Genomic DNA, 16,004 nt, shown 5'->3' on the forward strand with positions numbered 1-16,004 from the left:
GCCCTGCCTGGAGGATCCCGTCTCTGTATCCTCGTGCTCTTTCTGTGATGGTTGTCTTCTACCCTGGGGAGGAGATTATGCAGATTGTAGGGGGCTCAGCACCCTCACATGGCAAGAGCCTCTGTGTAAAGGTCAGCTAAAGCACTCAGGCTACACGCTGATCCTGGAAACAGGGCCCGAACGATGGTATAAGTGTCTGTTTTCTTTCAAACTCTGCTGTACAAGCTTTTATACATATAACCAATGGGGGTTTCTTTTTCATAATATACATTTTATTTTACCACAAAAAGGAAGGAACAGACACCATTTTCCACAGAGGCAATCATGTTGGCTATTTCTGAGTTGTTTAAACACGCTGATTGGAATAACACGTACAGTCATATGTTGGAATACTAAAAAATAACCAAGATTTTATATTTTTGTAAATTATACTTTCTATATTGTAGATTGTGTGTGTTATGTGGTTTTTCTGGAAATCCAATAAATCAAAAAGGTACAGTGGTATCTTGATAAGCCAGATGTTACCCATTTTGAAATACTGATCAATCCCAGTCTGTAAGGATGATGCCTTGGAGGCACAGCCCCCTCTCAGGGTCCCCACAGGCCATCTCCACACTCTTTTGTCCCTGCCCCAAGCTCCAGAAACTCAGCTGCTCCTTCCAGGGTCCTACCCCATCCGCTCTGTGCCTCCAGTGCCCACTCTTGGCGGGCATCAAGGCAGGACACAACTCCAGGTGGGCAGAGTGGCCTCAAGGGTTTCCCTCCCGTCCCAGACTTCAGAGAGGACATCCACTGCAAGGTGTCTGAGACATTTGGAGTCAGAGATCTTTATGTGAGCTTTCAAGCCGGAGAAGATTCAACATAAGCAATTAGGCTGAGGGGCTTGAGAGGACTGAAGGAGCCATACGGTCGTCCGTTTGTACAATGGCCCCCCTGCTTCGTCCTCAACAGCCCCAGGCCCAGAATGTTGTTGTTGGCTGCCATCTAGTTGTCCGCCAACTCATGGCAACCCTGTGGATCTTAGGGTTCTCACTGGCTGATTTTTAGAAGTAGATCACCAGGCTTTTCTTCTTTGTCTTAGTATGGAGGCTCAGCTAAAACATGTTCAGCACCATAGCAACACATATTCCTCCACTGATAGATGGGTGGTAGCTATTCGAGGTGCTTTGGCTAGGAATTGAACCCGGGTTTCCGCATGGAAGACGAGAATTTTACAACTGAACCACCACGGCTCAATTATTACAGAGTTTACATTTCCTCACAGTTGTAGTGTCTGAAGCTAGTTGACTGACATTTCTGAGAGAATATGGGTCCAGTTTGGGGTGGGGGTATAACACAGTCCTACTAGCTGTGACCCAAGAGAAGGACATGGTCCCCAGTCTTACGCAGAGGAGACTGAGAAGGTTGTGAGCAGGTTCTCTGAGGGCAGAAAGTAGAAGGAGAGAAGATGCATGAGGCATCCTTCTTTGGCCAGCAGGAGGGCGAGAAGCCAAGATTCTCAGCCTCCTCTTGGCCCTGCAGGGAGCTCTGGACACTCACACCCCAGGGTCTCCTCACTGGCTTCAGGCTGCCCCCGAGTGGGCAGGGTGTGAGCTCCCAGTCACTCTGCCCCCTGTAAAGGCAGCCGTGGTGGCACTGGGAGCCCAGGGGAGCCTCTGAAGAAGGCTGCAGCACCAGCCTTTGGGAGCAAAGCAACCAAAAATGGGGAAGGAGTGCCCAGAACCAGTAGTGAGGTGTCTGAAGACATCTGGGTGGAGCCCAGTGTCTCCACAGTACTGTCCCTGATGGTCCTGGGACACGTGTATGAGCAGCTGCCCTTGGGACCCTGCCTGATGGTCACGTGGCCCTTCCTATGGACAAGTCTGTCCACAGATCCGGTAAGGCGGAGTGGGGGGGTCCTTACACACACACACACACACACACACACACTACCTTGTTCTCACAGGAACTGTACATGAGACTATGAGACTAAATGGTTCTTTTCACATTACTCTGAGTTGCTGGGGTGTCTCAAATTGGTCTGCAAGCTTAGCGTTTGCTGTGCCATGTTTAAGCCTTTTTGGAACAAGACAGGGTATAAATAAACAGTAAAATAGATATAAATATTGGGCCTTTCTAAGGCTCCAGATCTCTTTCTTCCCAATATTAGATCCTTATTTTCCCTTCCCCCTCCCTCAGTTTTTTATCATCCTTTCTGGCTTGAATACGATGGGCCTCCTGTAGTAGTTCTATCCCGTTCTTCCTGGCATTTGAAGTTTCTGGACGACCTTCTGAGTCACCCTGAATGCCTAGAGCTCCTATAAGTCTTCATTTCTGGGTTACTAGGGTGGGCGTGTAGGCTAAAAGAACCCTCCTCTGGGTCTCGCCAAGGGCCTATGCTGGTAGTGGAAGGGGCCAAGTGGTGGCCTTCATTCCTGGGTACGCCCTGCTGACATTGGGATGTGGAATGTGGTGTATGGGTAGCCTGGGCCCCACTCAGTGGTGAAAGGTACTAGCATCTATCACGACTCTTATTGTTTAGATACAGCATCTCAGAGCAACCTGGCAACTTACTGCCCAATTGGTGCTTACAAGAAAATAGGCTCAGGAAGGGCAGGTAGCATGGCTAACACCTTACCCAGGACCACAGGCAATGTCAGAAATGTCCAAGGCTGTCTAGTTCAAGGCCTAAGCATCCGTCTACCCCAGCTTCTTGGCCACACTATTAGGATTGTCTCAATAACACTGAATGACCTGCAGTAAAACGAGGCGTAAGAGGAAGATGAACGTTTACGGGCTGAATGTGTGAAACAAATTTTTCTCCTCTAAAACCGAAAGATCAGCATGACATTGTCTCAAGAACAGGAGGCTCCAATGCACAGCTTAGATCTGCATGGAGTCCTGAGGTACCCAAATGGGTATGTGTGTCTGGAGGGGACAGTGTGGTGGTGGTGTGCCACTGAGCCTTATTCCTGAAGTCATACATCCTCTGAAGGGCCAGGGCCTTTTAGAGATTAGTCTGTGTCATAAATACAAACAGTGTAACTAGACAGCTAGAAACTTTAAGGATGGAACAAAGCTTTGGAAAGCTTTTGATGCAACTCTTTCGCTTAACAAATGGGGAAACTGAGTCCTGGTAGCATCAGGTGGCTTTCTGATGTGTCCCAATAGGTGCCTCTCTGTGTCTGTTGATGTGCACTATCAAGTCGGTTCCAACTCATAGTGACCCAATAGGACAGAGTAGAACTGCCCCATGTGGTTTCCTAGGCTGTAACTTTCATGTAACACAACAGATCACCAGGTCTTTTCTTCCATGGAGCCTGTGGGTGTGTTCCAATGTTTTGGGTAGGAGCCCAGCATTTAACCATTGCACTGCCAGGGCTCCTTCTCTGTGTCTAAAACCCAAAATAATCAAACCCGTTGCTGTCAAGTTGATTCTGACGCATGGCGACCTTATTCGACAGAGTAGAACTGCCCCATAGGGTTTCCAAGGAGCGCCTGGTAGATTTGAACTGCCTACCTTTTGGTTAGCAGCCATAGCTCTTAACCAGTACGCCACCAGGGTTTCCTGTCTATGTCTAGAGAGAGATAAATAGATAGCTGCTGTCGAGTTGATTCCAATTTCTATGTCTAGAGTCGACTCCAACTCGTGGAGACCTTATATACAGTAGAACAAAATGTTGCCTGGTCTTGTATCTCCTCACAGTTGCCAGCATGTTCGAGTCCTTCATTGCGGCTATTGTGCCAATCCAGCTCACCCAAAGTCTCCCGTGCCTTCGTTGGCACTCTATTTTATCAAACATGATGTCCTGCTCCAGCGATTAATCTCTCCTGATGACATGTCTAAGGCAAATGAGTTGGACAGTGTTCTGTTGTGATCCATAGGGTTTTCACTGACTAGTTTTTGGAAGTAAATTACCAGGTCTTTCTACCTAGTATGTCTTAGTCTGGAAGCCTTGCTGAGAACTGTCCACCACCGGTGACCCTGCTGGTATTGGAAGTACCAGTGGCATAGCTTCCAGCATCACAGAAACATGCAAGCTACCAGTGCAACAAACTAATAAACAAGTGGCAGTTTCTCTGTCTAAGTCACTCAAAATATGTCATTAGAGCTTTAGCCTGTAGGGAATTCATCTTCTGTGGCCAGGATGGAGACAGAGCTGTGGGCGAGGAGCCTACAGAAGGCTGGAGGTTTGTGGGGAGGGACTGTCAGGGAAGGAGGAAGACAGGTGGCTCTACAGAGAAGCTGACTTTGGAGCTAGGCCAGGGAAAGAAGAGTTGGACTTGTGTAAAGAACGTTTGATGTCAGCACGCGCCGAGGAGGGCTGGGAGTGGTCTCAGTGGGAAGACCCAGAGGGCAGAGCTAGCTTGCCATTTCAGGCTGGGAGTTGGACACCAAAGCACTGAGTTTAGAGTTTAAGGCATTTCCATTTACCGAGAGCTGGAAACAGAAAAACCCTTACTGACATACTGATGCTGCTGAGATTTCTTCCCCTTCTCCCACTCCCCCAAATAGTGATGTTCATTCAAGCTTTGGTCCATTTACCCTGCCTCAAGCCCTCCTCACCCATGTCTAATCCGCCTTCCTCCTCCACACCCTGCCACAGTCCTGTATGAGTGGGGCAGGTGAGCAGGGTGGTGGAAGTATTTATTTATTCAATTATTTGGCATGTGTTACTGTTAGCTGCAATCGAGTTGGCCCCCAACTCATGGTTACCTCATGAGCAACCAAATGAAACGCTGCCTTATCCTGTGGTGTGATCATTCACAGATCATACCATTGTGCCCAATTGGGTTTTCGCTGGCTGATTTTCAGAAGCAGATCTCCAGGCCTTTCTTCCTACTCTGTCTTAGTCTGGAAGCTCCAATGAACCCTGACGAGCATCGTAGCAACCCGTAAGTCTCCACTGACAGACAGGTGCTGGCTGTGCATGTTGAGCCCTGGTCTCCCCCATGGAGACCACACTGAACCACCGCTGCCTCATATTTGGCCTCTAAAAAAAAAAAAATATATTTGGCCTCTACCACGTGTCAAACCCTGTGCTGGATAGTATGTGCACACACTGTCTCCCAGAAGCCTTACACTACTTCTTTGTCATAAAAAGTCTGCAAACTTAAGCGTGCGTCGGAGTGACCTAAAAGGCTTGTTAAAACCCGGAGTGCCTGATTCAGGCTGAGACTTTCATTCCTGCCCAGTTCCCAGGAGCGGCTGCTGCTGCTGGTCCAGGGACCCTGCTCTCAGGAACGCTGCTCTAGTGAGTGTGTTGACCACCTGGGCACATCCACGAGCTCAGGGGCCAAGTCCTTCCCATGTGCAAATGGAAGCAGGGTCTCAGGAAAGTGCTTCACCCAGGCCTGTCTCCCATGCTCTCTCCACACGGCCCCCAGTGGGTCTAGCGCTGATCCCTCTGAGCTCAGCGGGACGGCACCGTGGGAGGTGAGCTGAGAGAGAAGGACAATCACTGTGCCTGTGTTGTACTCGAGATCAAGCTATGCTAAACCCAAGCCTTTGCCAAAGCTTTCAGCTTTCATTAGTCAGTCATCATCTCTTTTGCTTAAGCCTGTTTGGATTCTGCTTTTCTACAACTTGCGCCAAAGGAACTCTAAGTGACACAACTTCAAAAAAGCAAATAAGAAACAGACCCTGTATTTATCAAACCTGTGTTCACCAAACCTGTAACACCAAATGACCACAAAAGTAAACAAAGGCAGAGATTACAGACACTTTGGTCTAGATTGTCTCATATTTTATGCTGGCCCGGGGTCCCTGGGTGAGGCAAACAGTTAACGCGTTTGGCTGCTAACCGAAAGGTTGGACTTCAAGTCTACTCAGAGGTGCCTTAGAAGAAAGGCCTGGAGATCTGCTTCTGAAAAATGAACCGTTGAAAACCCTGTGGACACAGAGTTGTACTTTGTCACACGGGATGGGATCACCATGGGTTGGAATCAACTCAACAGCAACTGGCTTTGTTTTGTTTCGTTTTGTTTTTCCTTTTCTAGGCATAAAAAAAAAAAAAAAAAAAAACCATAATTCAGGTCTTTGGTCTTCAAACTTTGGACTTCTCTGGAAAAAGTAAGTGAGGAATTAGAAAGGACACAATTTGGAGTGGGAGGAGAAGAGGGCTGATTAAGATCTTTTGTGGCTCAGCCAAGTCTGCCCCTCCCTGAGGCCCCAGCTATGCAAAGCGGTGACTGGAGAGGGAGGGGGCCTTTTGTATGAGGACCCCTGGGTCTTCTGGGAGAACAGGACAAGCCACAAACCTTGTTCCCCAAGAGCCGGAGTTAGAGAGATCTGTTCAGATGCAGAAAGGTGACAAGGTCCCTGGAGAGTGGGCATCTGGGCTCGTGACACAGGCTCGTGTAAGAAGCTGGAGGTTTGTGAAGGATGGCTCGTGACCGGCCTATTCTCTGGACCCAGCCACCTGATGCAGGGGCAGTACCTTCAAGAGAATGAGAGGCTACCTAAAACACCTTTTACCTCAGTGTCCGTTCCAGGGGCATCATTGAGACCTAGGCAGAAACCTGGGCCTCCCAGGGCCTCCCGGCAGCTGTGGTTAAGCAACTGTTAGATACGCAGGACCTGTCCCTAACAGCAAAACAAGGTGTCCCTGAGAAGCAATAATAGGTGAGGCCTGCTTTCTCCCTCCTCCCCTCCCCACATTAGAAAACTGGACTAATGCCATCCCAACCCCATCTCCTCTGGACTAAATCCAGGAAAAGGATGCTGCAAGAGGGAAAGATTAACCTTCCTGTTGATACAGACCAGGAAGCCTCAAGCAGTCCACTCAGAATAATACAAGAGACGTGGATGTACTGACATGCTGAGCTGGTGGAGCTGATAATACCAGGAACGTTGCCCTGCTCACCTCCGGGGGTACCATTCACACCCGAGTCTTTGATCCCGGAGTCCCTGGCAGCGTACACGTGCAGTCTCCACAACCAGCCTATGTGCCAGCCCTGAACACAGAAAGGACAAGTCCACAGTCCTTTACCTGAGTTTCAAAGCTGCCTGAAAACCTCAAGTTTCTTTTAATTCTTTTCATGGCAAAACTTGACCTGAAAGGACGTTTGCATATTTATTTGTCTGTTTCACTGCAGAAATACTGATGTGATTGATTACAGGGTGGTGTCCCTGACCCCTTTGTGCTATTACAATATATATGTCATATTACATTTCCAAAATCCGAAACTTCCAGAAATGCAAAACACTGTTGGCTGCAGGAGTTTCTGATAGGGGATCGGTGAGGTGCACGTTTGGTGTACGTGTCTCGAAATCTTAACTGCAGGTATTGCTGAGTGATGGGGTTGTAGGTTATTTTTATTCTCTATAATATGCTGTGTTTTCAGAATTCACTACACTATGTAAAACTCCCTGTTGAGTCGATTCTGGCTCATGGTGACCCCATGTGTGTCCGAGTAAAACTGTTCCATAGGGTTGTCAGTGGCTGATTTTTCAGAACCAAATTGCCAGGCCTTTCTTCTGAGGCACCTCTGGATGGACTCAAACCTCCAGCCTTTTGGTTAGTAGCCGAGTATGTTAATTATGTACTGCTGTTATAACCAGCAAACAAGTTCTGTCATCATGTAGAGCCTCCCTGAGCACATCCAGGCCACGCCCACACTGTCCCTTTGCTCACCCTCTGGGGTGTGAGGGTTTCTCCGCTGCCTCCAGGGACTGGAGCCCATTATGGATGCTGTCTTGTCGTCTGGTTCCTCCCAGCCTGCTCCCTGCTGAGGCGGAGCCTCAGCTCGGGGAAGGCCCAGTCCTGTTCATCCTTCCGCTGCCCAGTGGGGTCCTGGCACTAAGTGGCTCAATGCCCAGTGCAGCTTCTGCTCCCCCTCCAAGCAGCGTTTCTACCTGCACCTTCCCATCCTTCCCTGGCAGTGTCTTCAAAGGATGGGGACGAGTTCTGTCTGGGGCTGCCATGCCAGACTCTGGACTCGCCCTTCCCCCACCGTAATTGCTAGCTGCCATTGAGTCAGCTCCGACTGACGGTGACCTTATGTACAACAGGATGAAACGTTGCTTGGTCCTGTGTCATTCTCACAATGTCACTGTGGCTACTGTGCAAATGTGTCTCACCAATGGTCTCCCTCACCCTCAGTGGCCCTCTTCTTCACCGGACATGATGTCCTTCTCCACTAATTGATCCCTCCTGATGACATGCCCAAAGCAAGCATGTCAGTGTTCTGTTGTGATCCACAAGGTTTTCATTGACTCATTTTCAAAAGTAAATTGCCAGGCCTTTCTTCCTAGTCTGTCTAGTCTGAAAGCTCCTCTGAAACCTGGCCACCATGGGTGACCCTGCTGGTGTTTGAAATACAGCAACACACAAGTCACCACAGTACAACAAATTGACAGAGGGGTGGTGACCTCCCCAACTAGGGGCAGGAAAAAAGCTGGGTACTTGTGCAAGGTCCCTGACTACAAGCCCTGCCTGCCAGAGCTGCTCCTGAACCTTCCTGAACCTGATCAGCTCATTGCACCCTCTCCCCAGGAGCCCCTCCAGCCTGGAACAGCTTCATTTCCAAATGCTCCCCAGAGTAAACCACCAAATGCGCCAGCGTTTTGCTCATTCTTCACTTTGGTCAAAGGTGCGCGTGAAGAAAATGGGCATTGTGAGTATGGGTGCTACTGCCCTTAAGTGCTGCTGCCCTGGGCTTGTGGCCCCTACACGGACCATGTTTTCCAGCCTCCTCGGGCCAGAAAGCCTGCCAGGGCCACTGGAACAAGGCCTTCTCCAGGGCATGCACCAGCCCCAGAGCTGCAAGTCTGAACTCACCTCTGCCCATCCCCCCCGCCTACCCAGAGTGTACTCTTCTCCCTGGGTCCCACCCCACTGGCACCACTGAACCCTTTTGGGCCAGCACCATCAGACCACAGAGAGTGTGTGGGGCTCCTACAGAGCAGACCTGGGAAGCATCGACTCCCTCCTACAGCTCCGAGCTCAGTCAGACCCAGGGGCAGAGTGGGGCAGCCGGGCACGCCAGCCAACCTGCTGTGGCTTACTGCATCCCCTGTGCTAACCGCCATGGCATTTTAGGCACATCGACTTTTTTAAGTTCCTACACCTATCATCTCAAATAAGTATTATGAGCCCCGATTTCCACGTGAGGAAATGAAGCCTGAAGAGATGACATGGCTTGATGAAGGACACACTTAGGCAAGTAAGTGAGAGTGCAGGGGTTTGAACCCCTGTCTAGGCTGGCTCCCAGGCCTTCACCGCCACACCTGGTCTCTGAAGCTCAAGAACTTGTCTTACAAGTGAGAAACTGGGGCAGGGAGCCTCTGAGCTCATGGGACGGAATCTGGTTCCACAGAAGTAGGCCGCTTCCTAACACCTATGCTGTCTCTCCCAGCGTGCCAGAGGTCTCCTGGGTGTTTTGGTTTCTTAGTCTGAAGGACTTTTTGGTATTGTTTGCACCCTGTATTCTTTAAGTTTCCATGGCCCAGGAGATGGAGCATATGTCACCCCCATCTCAAGATTCTTGTGAATTGAGCTGGCGAGGAAATGAGCATGAATCCTAATTGGGGGGCAATGACCCCGCGGAGAATGTGGATGCTTGCAGTATGCACTGTCCTTCCCACCAGCCTTCCGCGTTTGTCAGATGTTTACAGAGCCTTCATTAACGGAGAGCTTCGTTAGATAAGGGGTCGAGCGTGGCATTGGGGGCAGATAAGTACAAGTGGAGGACACTGGGGCTGACAGCAATGAGAGCCTGGGACTAACTAGGGCCAGCTGCCTCCAGAGCACTGCAACAGCAGGAAGATGCAGGGCCACTCCCCCAGGGCTCCTCCCTGCGCCCGCTAACCCACCACTGGCCCCCAGCCCGCAGTCCCTAGCCCGGTGAGCGCCTTCGCCTTCCCAAGATGTGCCCCGGGGCTCTGTGGGTAACCGTGCCCCTGCTGTCCCTCTTGGCCTGCTCTGTGAGAGCAAAGCCACTGGGGACCTGGGGACGTGCATCTGCTGGAGGCAATGCCCACAGCTTGCTAGGGGAGCCCCAAGGGGACCGGGACGAGGGTGCCTTCGACCTGAAGATGTTCCTGGAGAACATGAAAGTGGATCTCCTGCGCAGCCTCAACCTGAGCAGTGTCCCTTCCCAAAACAAAACCAGAGGGGACCCGCCGCAGTACATGATCGACCTGTACAACAGGTACATCAGTGACAAGTCGTCCACCCCGGCCTCCAACATCGTGCGGAGCTTCAATGTAGAAGGTAGTGTCGGCTCACCCTGGGGTGCTCTGGGGAGGGACTCGTGGGTCCACAGTGGCACTATCCACTATGGTGGCCACTAGCCATACAAGGCTATTTAGGTTCAAATTTAAGCTAACTAAAGTTAAATGAAATTTAGAATTTAGTTCCTTCATTGCACTAGCAATAGTCCAAGTGCTCAGTGGTTCTGTGTGACTTGTGGCTATCGTATGGGAAGTGTAGATTATAGTACATTGCCATCAATGCAGAGAGTTCTGTTGCATGGTACTGCTCTAGCGTATTCTCCTTCCTAGGGCCAGTGCCACGGTTAACACAGTAGGTACTCAGGGAATGTCAGCTCCCTTTCTTTGGTTCTGTCCGTCCTCTTCCTCCCTCTTCCCTCCTCTTACTCCCTCCTCCTTCCCCTTTTTCCCTTTTCCCTCTTCCCTCCCTAACTGTGAATAGAAACACCTTCCTCCCTCACCCGCTCCCCTCCTCCCTTTTCCCCTTCCCTTCCTCCCTCTACTCTTTTCTTCCTCCCTCTACCCTTTTCTTCCTCCCTCTCCCCTTCCGCTCCTCCCTCTCCCTTCCCGTCCTCCCTTTTCCCTTTCTTTTCTCTCATTTCCCTTCCCTTCCCTTCCTTTCTCCCCCTCCCTTCCAACCTCTCCCTTCCTCCCTCTCCCCTCCCCTCACTCCTCTCCCTCCCTCCCTGTCCCTCTCCCTTCCTCCCTCTCCCTTCCTCCCTCTCCCCTCTCCTCATTCCTCTCCCTCCCTCCCTGTCCCTCTCCCTTCCTCCCTCTCCCTTCTCCCTCTCTCCCTCCCTTCCTTTTCTCCCCTCCCCTTCTCTTCCTCCTTCTCCCCCTCCCCTCCTCTTCTACCCCTCTCCTCCTCCCTTTCCCCCTCTCTTCCTCCCCCTCCTCCTCCCTTCCTCCTTCTCCCCCTCCCTTCCTTCCTCTCGCCTTCCTTTTTCTTTCTCCCCTCCCCTCCTCCCTCTCCCCTCCCCCTTCCTCCCCCACCTTCCTTTGTCTTTCTCCCCTCCCCTCCTCGATCTCCCCCTCCCCTCCTCCCTCGCCCCTCCCTTCCTTTCTCCCCCTCCCCCTCCCTCCCCTCCCCTCCCTTCCCCCTTCCCCCTTCCTCCTTCCTTTCCCTTCCTCCCTCTCCCTCCCTTTTCTCTTTCTTCCCTCCTTTTCACCCCTTTCCTCCCTTTCACCCCCTTCCTTTCCTGTCCTATTCCTGCTTAGAAACAGAAATTTGTTTAACCCTTTACTAATTGGTATGTTTCAGACTTTGGAAGAATCTTTATTTCTCTCTTATTAAAAGGTTTTTTAAATTCAGATAAAATCCTTTCTGAGACAATCTTTGAAGAACTTAAATATTTTTTAAATAATTTTTCTGATTAAGGAGAACTAGAAAATGACACACACACAAGGCCTGTATCTGTTACCTCAAGTCAGCCTCACACAGGCACACACACACAAAAACCATTGCCGTTCAGTAGATTCTGACCTACAGGACAGAGTAGATCTGCCACAAGGAATGGCTGGTGGATTCAAACTGCCGACCTTTTCTGTTAGCAGTCAAGCTCTTAACCACCGCACCACCAGGGCTTCTAGCCTCACACACACACAAAAAAAACTCACAAAGGTAGGATAAAATGATTTTCTGAAGGAGGGCTCTGAAGCTTGCATTTGCTGGAGTAACTTACCTAAGGTCACATACTGGTTAAGTGGCTGGATTCTGACCCAGGCTTCCCCCTCTGCTAAGTCTCCCTCTGAGCTGTCAGGAGCACAGGGCCTCACCCCTCCTGGACTTGGAACCTGGGTGCCATGGCAGCACTTATTAAGTTTTAATGTAAATAATTAATATTCAGCCCTCAGAGCATATGATTCCTTTAAAGGGTGCTGTGGTCAGGATGCAGGCCAAGGGGGCCAGGTTTTCTAATTGTCTGGAAGAAGAACAATCGACAGGTCCCCAGATGCTGCCAGCACAGAGTGCACGACGGTCACCTCTGCTTTAGGGGAAGGCTAGGCTTCTTTGGCTGGGCCTGAATCCCCAAATCCTAAAATTGTGTGAGTGCAGCCTTTTGGAGCCACCTAGTGGTCCCAAGGCCACACGTGCAAGTCCAGCAAGCGCAGGATCAGACCCCAGCACAGTCTGGGCCAGCACTCTTGTGGGTGCATATTCTGCTTCCCTCCACAGATGCCAGGGTGCCTCTGGGGGCGGTGGGGTGGGGAGCACTCAGAGCGGGGTGCTTGTTTTCCATGTGTCCAACTGCCATCCCAAAGCCGTTTTTAAGGCTTGCCACAGCAAAGGCACGTCAGGTCATTAACGTACTGTTCATAGACCCCCTACTCATATTATTCGAACATCCAACAGCTCAATGTGTGGACCTCAGTGGTGTGTCTACTTCTAAGTGAAAGCTACATGCTTTGGGAGAGGTAGGGGTACATGTCAGCCTGGAGAGGAGGTGGGGAGGAGACAGAACTACCCATTGTGCTCTGTTGTGAGCCACGTACAGTGTTTGGTAAGTCTTAAATGCTGTCTTATCGGAGCTTCATACCAGCCCTGTGAGGCAGGTAGAATAAGCCCATTATACAGATAGGTAAACTGAGACTTAGAAAGGTTTCAGACTTCTCCAAGGAGAAGCTCTATTTTTGCCTGAAATGACAAAGCAGTTGAGGTCAGTATTTTTTTTCCCTCAAAACACTAAAAAAACATGAACTTTCGCTTTGCTTGGAAGATACTGTCCCAGATGATTGCCAAACTGTTTTAGGTGCTAAAATATTTAGCTTTGTCTTAATGTTGGAATTTCAAAGACCTTCCCCAGGATCTCTCCTTTAAATCACACACTCACAATCTTCCCTCCAGGACTGATAGTGTGTGTTTTTTTGTTTTGTTTTGCTTTTAACTGAGGATACTTAACTAGATGTGTGCACTTTGTTAAATGCTCTGAACCACAGTTTCTCCATCTGTAAAACTGGAGTAATGATTAAATCCTTCGAAGGCTAGTGTGAAGATTAAAGTGAAACGGATTATGCAAAGCTCCACGTGTAACGCCTGGCACATAGTAAATGGTCATAAACAGTAGGAAATGTCAACCCCGACTCAAGGCATCTCCCACCTCTGCTTTTTCTTGGAAGACCTTAAATGTGTTTTTCAAAATACTCTTCTGTCTTTAGGGCTTAAATGAAACCAAATAGAAATTTAATAAAGACAAAAAAAAAAAAATGTCATGCTGGCTTCCCATTCATGCAAACCATGAAATTCGGCTTAGTGTCATGACATGACAGTGGACCCTCCCAGGAGATGTCCATCACCATATGTTTGCATTTCAGATGCTGTCTCTATAACCACCACAGAAGACTTCCCCTTTCAGAAGCACATCTTGCTCTTCAACATCTCCATCCCCAGGCACGAGCTGATCACCAGGGCCGAGCTCCGACTCTACATCTCTTGTCAAAACCACAAGGACTCCGCTCATGAGCTGAAAGGAAGCATGGCCATTTATGATGTTCTGGATGGAGCAGATTCCTGGGATTGTTCTGCAGGGGCCAAGACATTCCTTGTATCCAAGGACATTCGAGATGAGGGCTGGGAGACCTTTGAGGTCTCCAGTGCAGTGAAGCGGTGGGTCAAGGCAGACTCCACCAAGAGCAAAAATAAACTGGAAGTAATTGTGGAGAGTCACAGGAAGGGCTGTGACAAGCTGGACATCAATGTCCCTCCAGGTTCCAAAAGCCTGCCCTTCTTCGTCGTCTTCTCCAATGACCGCAGCAATGGGACCAAGGAGACCAGGCTAGAGCTCAGGGAAATGATCAGTCATGAGCAGGAGAGTGTGCTCAAGAAGTTGTCCAAGAGCAGCCCATTGGAAGGAGACGAGGCAGAGGAAATGGACCACCACGTGGCCAGAGGATCTTCTTTAACCAGACGGAAAAGAAGCACCGGGGCCAGCAACCACTGTCAGAAGACCTCACTGCGAGTGAACTTCGAGGACATTGGCTGGGACAGCTGGATCATCGCGCCCAAGGAGTATGACGCATACGAGTGTAAAGGCGGGTGCTTCTTCCCCCTTGCTGATGATGTGACCCCAACGAAGCACGCCATCGTGCAGACTTTGGTGCATCTCAAGTTCCCCATGAAGGTTGGTAAGGCCTGCTGTGTACCCACCAAACTGAGCCCTATCTCCATTCTCTACAAGGATGACATGGGGGTCCCCACCCTGAAGTACCACTATGAAGGGATGAGCGTGGCAGAGTGTGGGTGCAGGTAGTGCCTGCCCATGCCACACAACATTCTGGAAGGGTTTTGTTTGGGGTAGGGTGAGGGGAAGCAGGAGAGGGGAGGGGGTTTCTAATGAAACTGATAGGGACTAGGTCAATCTGCATGCCGGCCTGGAGAAGGAAAGGGAGTGCCACATCTTCAAGGTGAGGTTTGGTTTCCTTGTCATGGCCCCCATCCAAAGCACACGCTACTGGTTGCAAGTGCAGGGGAAGGAGATGGTAAGTGGATGTGGGGGTTTGAGGAGAAGAGAAAAGTCTGGAAGGCTTGTTGGGGTAGGAGGGGAGATAATGAAAATGGGACAAGGGAAAACAATCCAGAGTCAGCAGAAAATTTAGCAGAAATAAGCCAGAAGAGTATGACAGCTGACACACAGAGATTTAAGGAAATTAAAGTGGTTGAGGAGGAATGGGGCAGAATCCAGTAACCTCAGGGAGTGAAGGAGAAAGAAATGGATATATGCTCTACACACATCATTTTATGTATTTCCCACAACCCAGTGAGTTTGGCATTATAACCTCCAGTTTACAGGTGGAGAAACCAAGACTCAGACAGGTTAAGTTCGTCTGTGGCATGATTTCAACCCAGGTCTGCTGGACTACAAAGCCCAGGACCTGCCCAAGTGCGCCATCACAGTTCAACATGCCACTTTGTTGCTAAAGAACTATTCAGCATTTGGAGGCAGGACTGTTGAGACAGAGTAGGGCTGAGACCCAATCCTTACGCACCAGGGAATATTCTGACTTCAGGGTTCCTATGCTGAGGTAGTAGTTATAAATGTTTTTCATATCAATAGCCCCAAACACCAACTGCAGGATGAAAGAGTCCAGGGCCATAGTATATGTTGTGGCTGGAGTGATGCTGACCCACTGGCATTGTGCTTTTATGACCAGCGGCTCACAGGGGCTCCCCTGCGTCCCAGGGGACACCCACTGTTCATGGACTTGAGGGGAGAGGCACAACTTATCCTGAGAGATTGGCAGCCTACAGGGGGCAACTCTGTAGCTCCTTATCCAGCATAACAAGCTCAGCCAGGAAATGAACCCTGAGCTTCCCCCCTGCAACAACTCAAAGAGGCTATAGGAACTGGATTGGGATTTGTTGGAATAAACATGTGGAAGTCATCTTGCTCTTGGTATTTGCAATATCACTACTTTCACTCCTTGGTGAGATGTACTCAAGTGATAAGATGTTTAGCCTTCCTGAGTGAGGGCTCTCTGGCTTCCAAAGACCTCTCATCTTTATTGGCTACAACCTCTTCTACCTGCATTTGTGGGGTTTCTTGAGTAACTCTTCAAAACATCTGCTCCAGACCCTGTCCTAGGCTTGTGCCATGGGACCAGGGAGGGCAGTGCTTCCATTGCCTCTGGGTTTCATCCTCTCCTCTGACTCTTGTGGCCACACATGAGATGGAATGGAGTGAGGAAGACTCTGGTGAAGACTCCATCCCATGCCCCTTCTGACTGCTGGCTAGAGGAGGCTTAGAGAGACCTGGGCCATTTCTGCTGGTTGAAGCTCCCTGTACATATATATATTTAAACAGTTTGTGTTAAA

The 16,004-nt window shown here is 49.9% G+C and overlaps 1 protein-coding gene across 1 annotated transcript; it reads left to right on the forward strand.

Moving 5' to 3' along the window:
• Positions 1–9,850: 9,850 nt before the first annotated feature.
• Positions 9,851–15,780, forward strand: GDF2 (growth differentiation factor 2). The gene is made up of 2 exons (XM_003408933.3): positions 9,851–10,196; positions 13,508–15,780. Exons 1-2 carry the CDS (start codon positions 9,851–9,853, stop codon positions 14,440–14,442), a joined length of 1,281 nt encoding a protein of 426 aa, XP_003408981.1. The 3' UTR covers positions 14,443–15,780.
• The last annotated feature ends 224 nt before the right edge of the window (positions 15,781–16,004 follow it).

This window comes from Loxodonta africana, chromosome 16 (assembly GCF_030014295.1).
Source record: "Loxodonta africana isolate mLoxAfr1 chromosome 16, mLoxAfr1.hap2, whole genome shotgun sequence".
Classification (NCBI taxonomy): domain Eukaryota; kingdom Metazoa; phylum Chordata; class Mammalia; order Proboscidea; family Elephantidae; genus Loxodonta; species Loxodonta africana.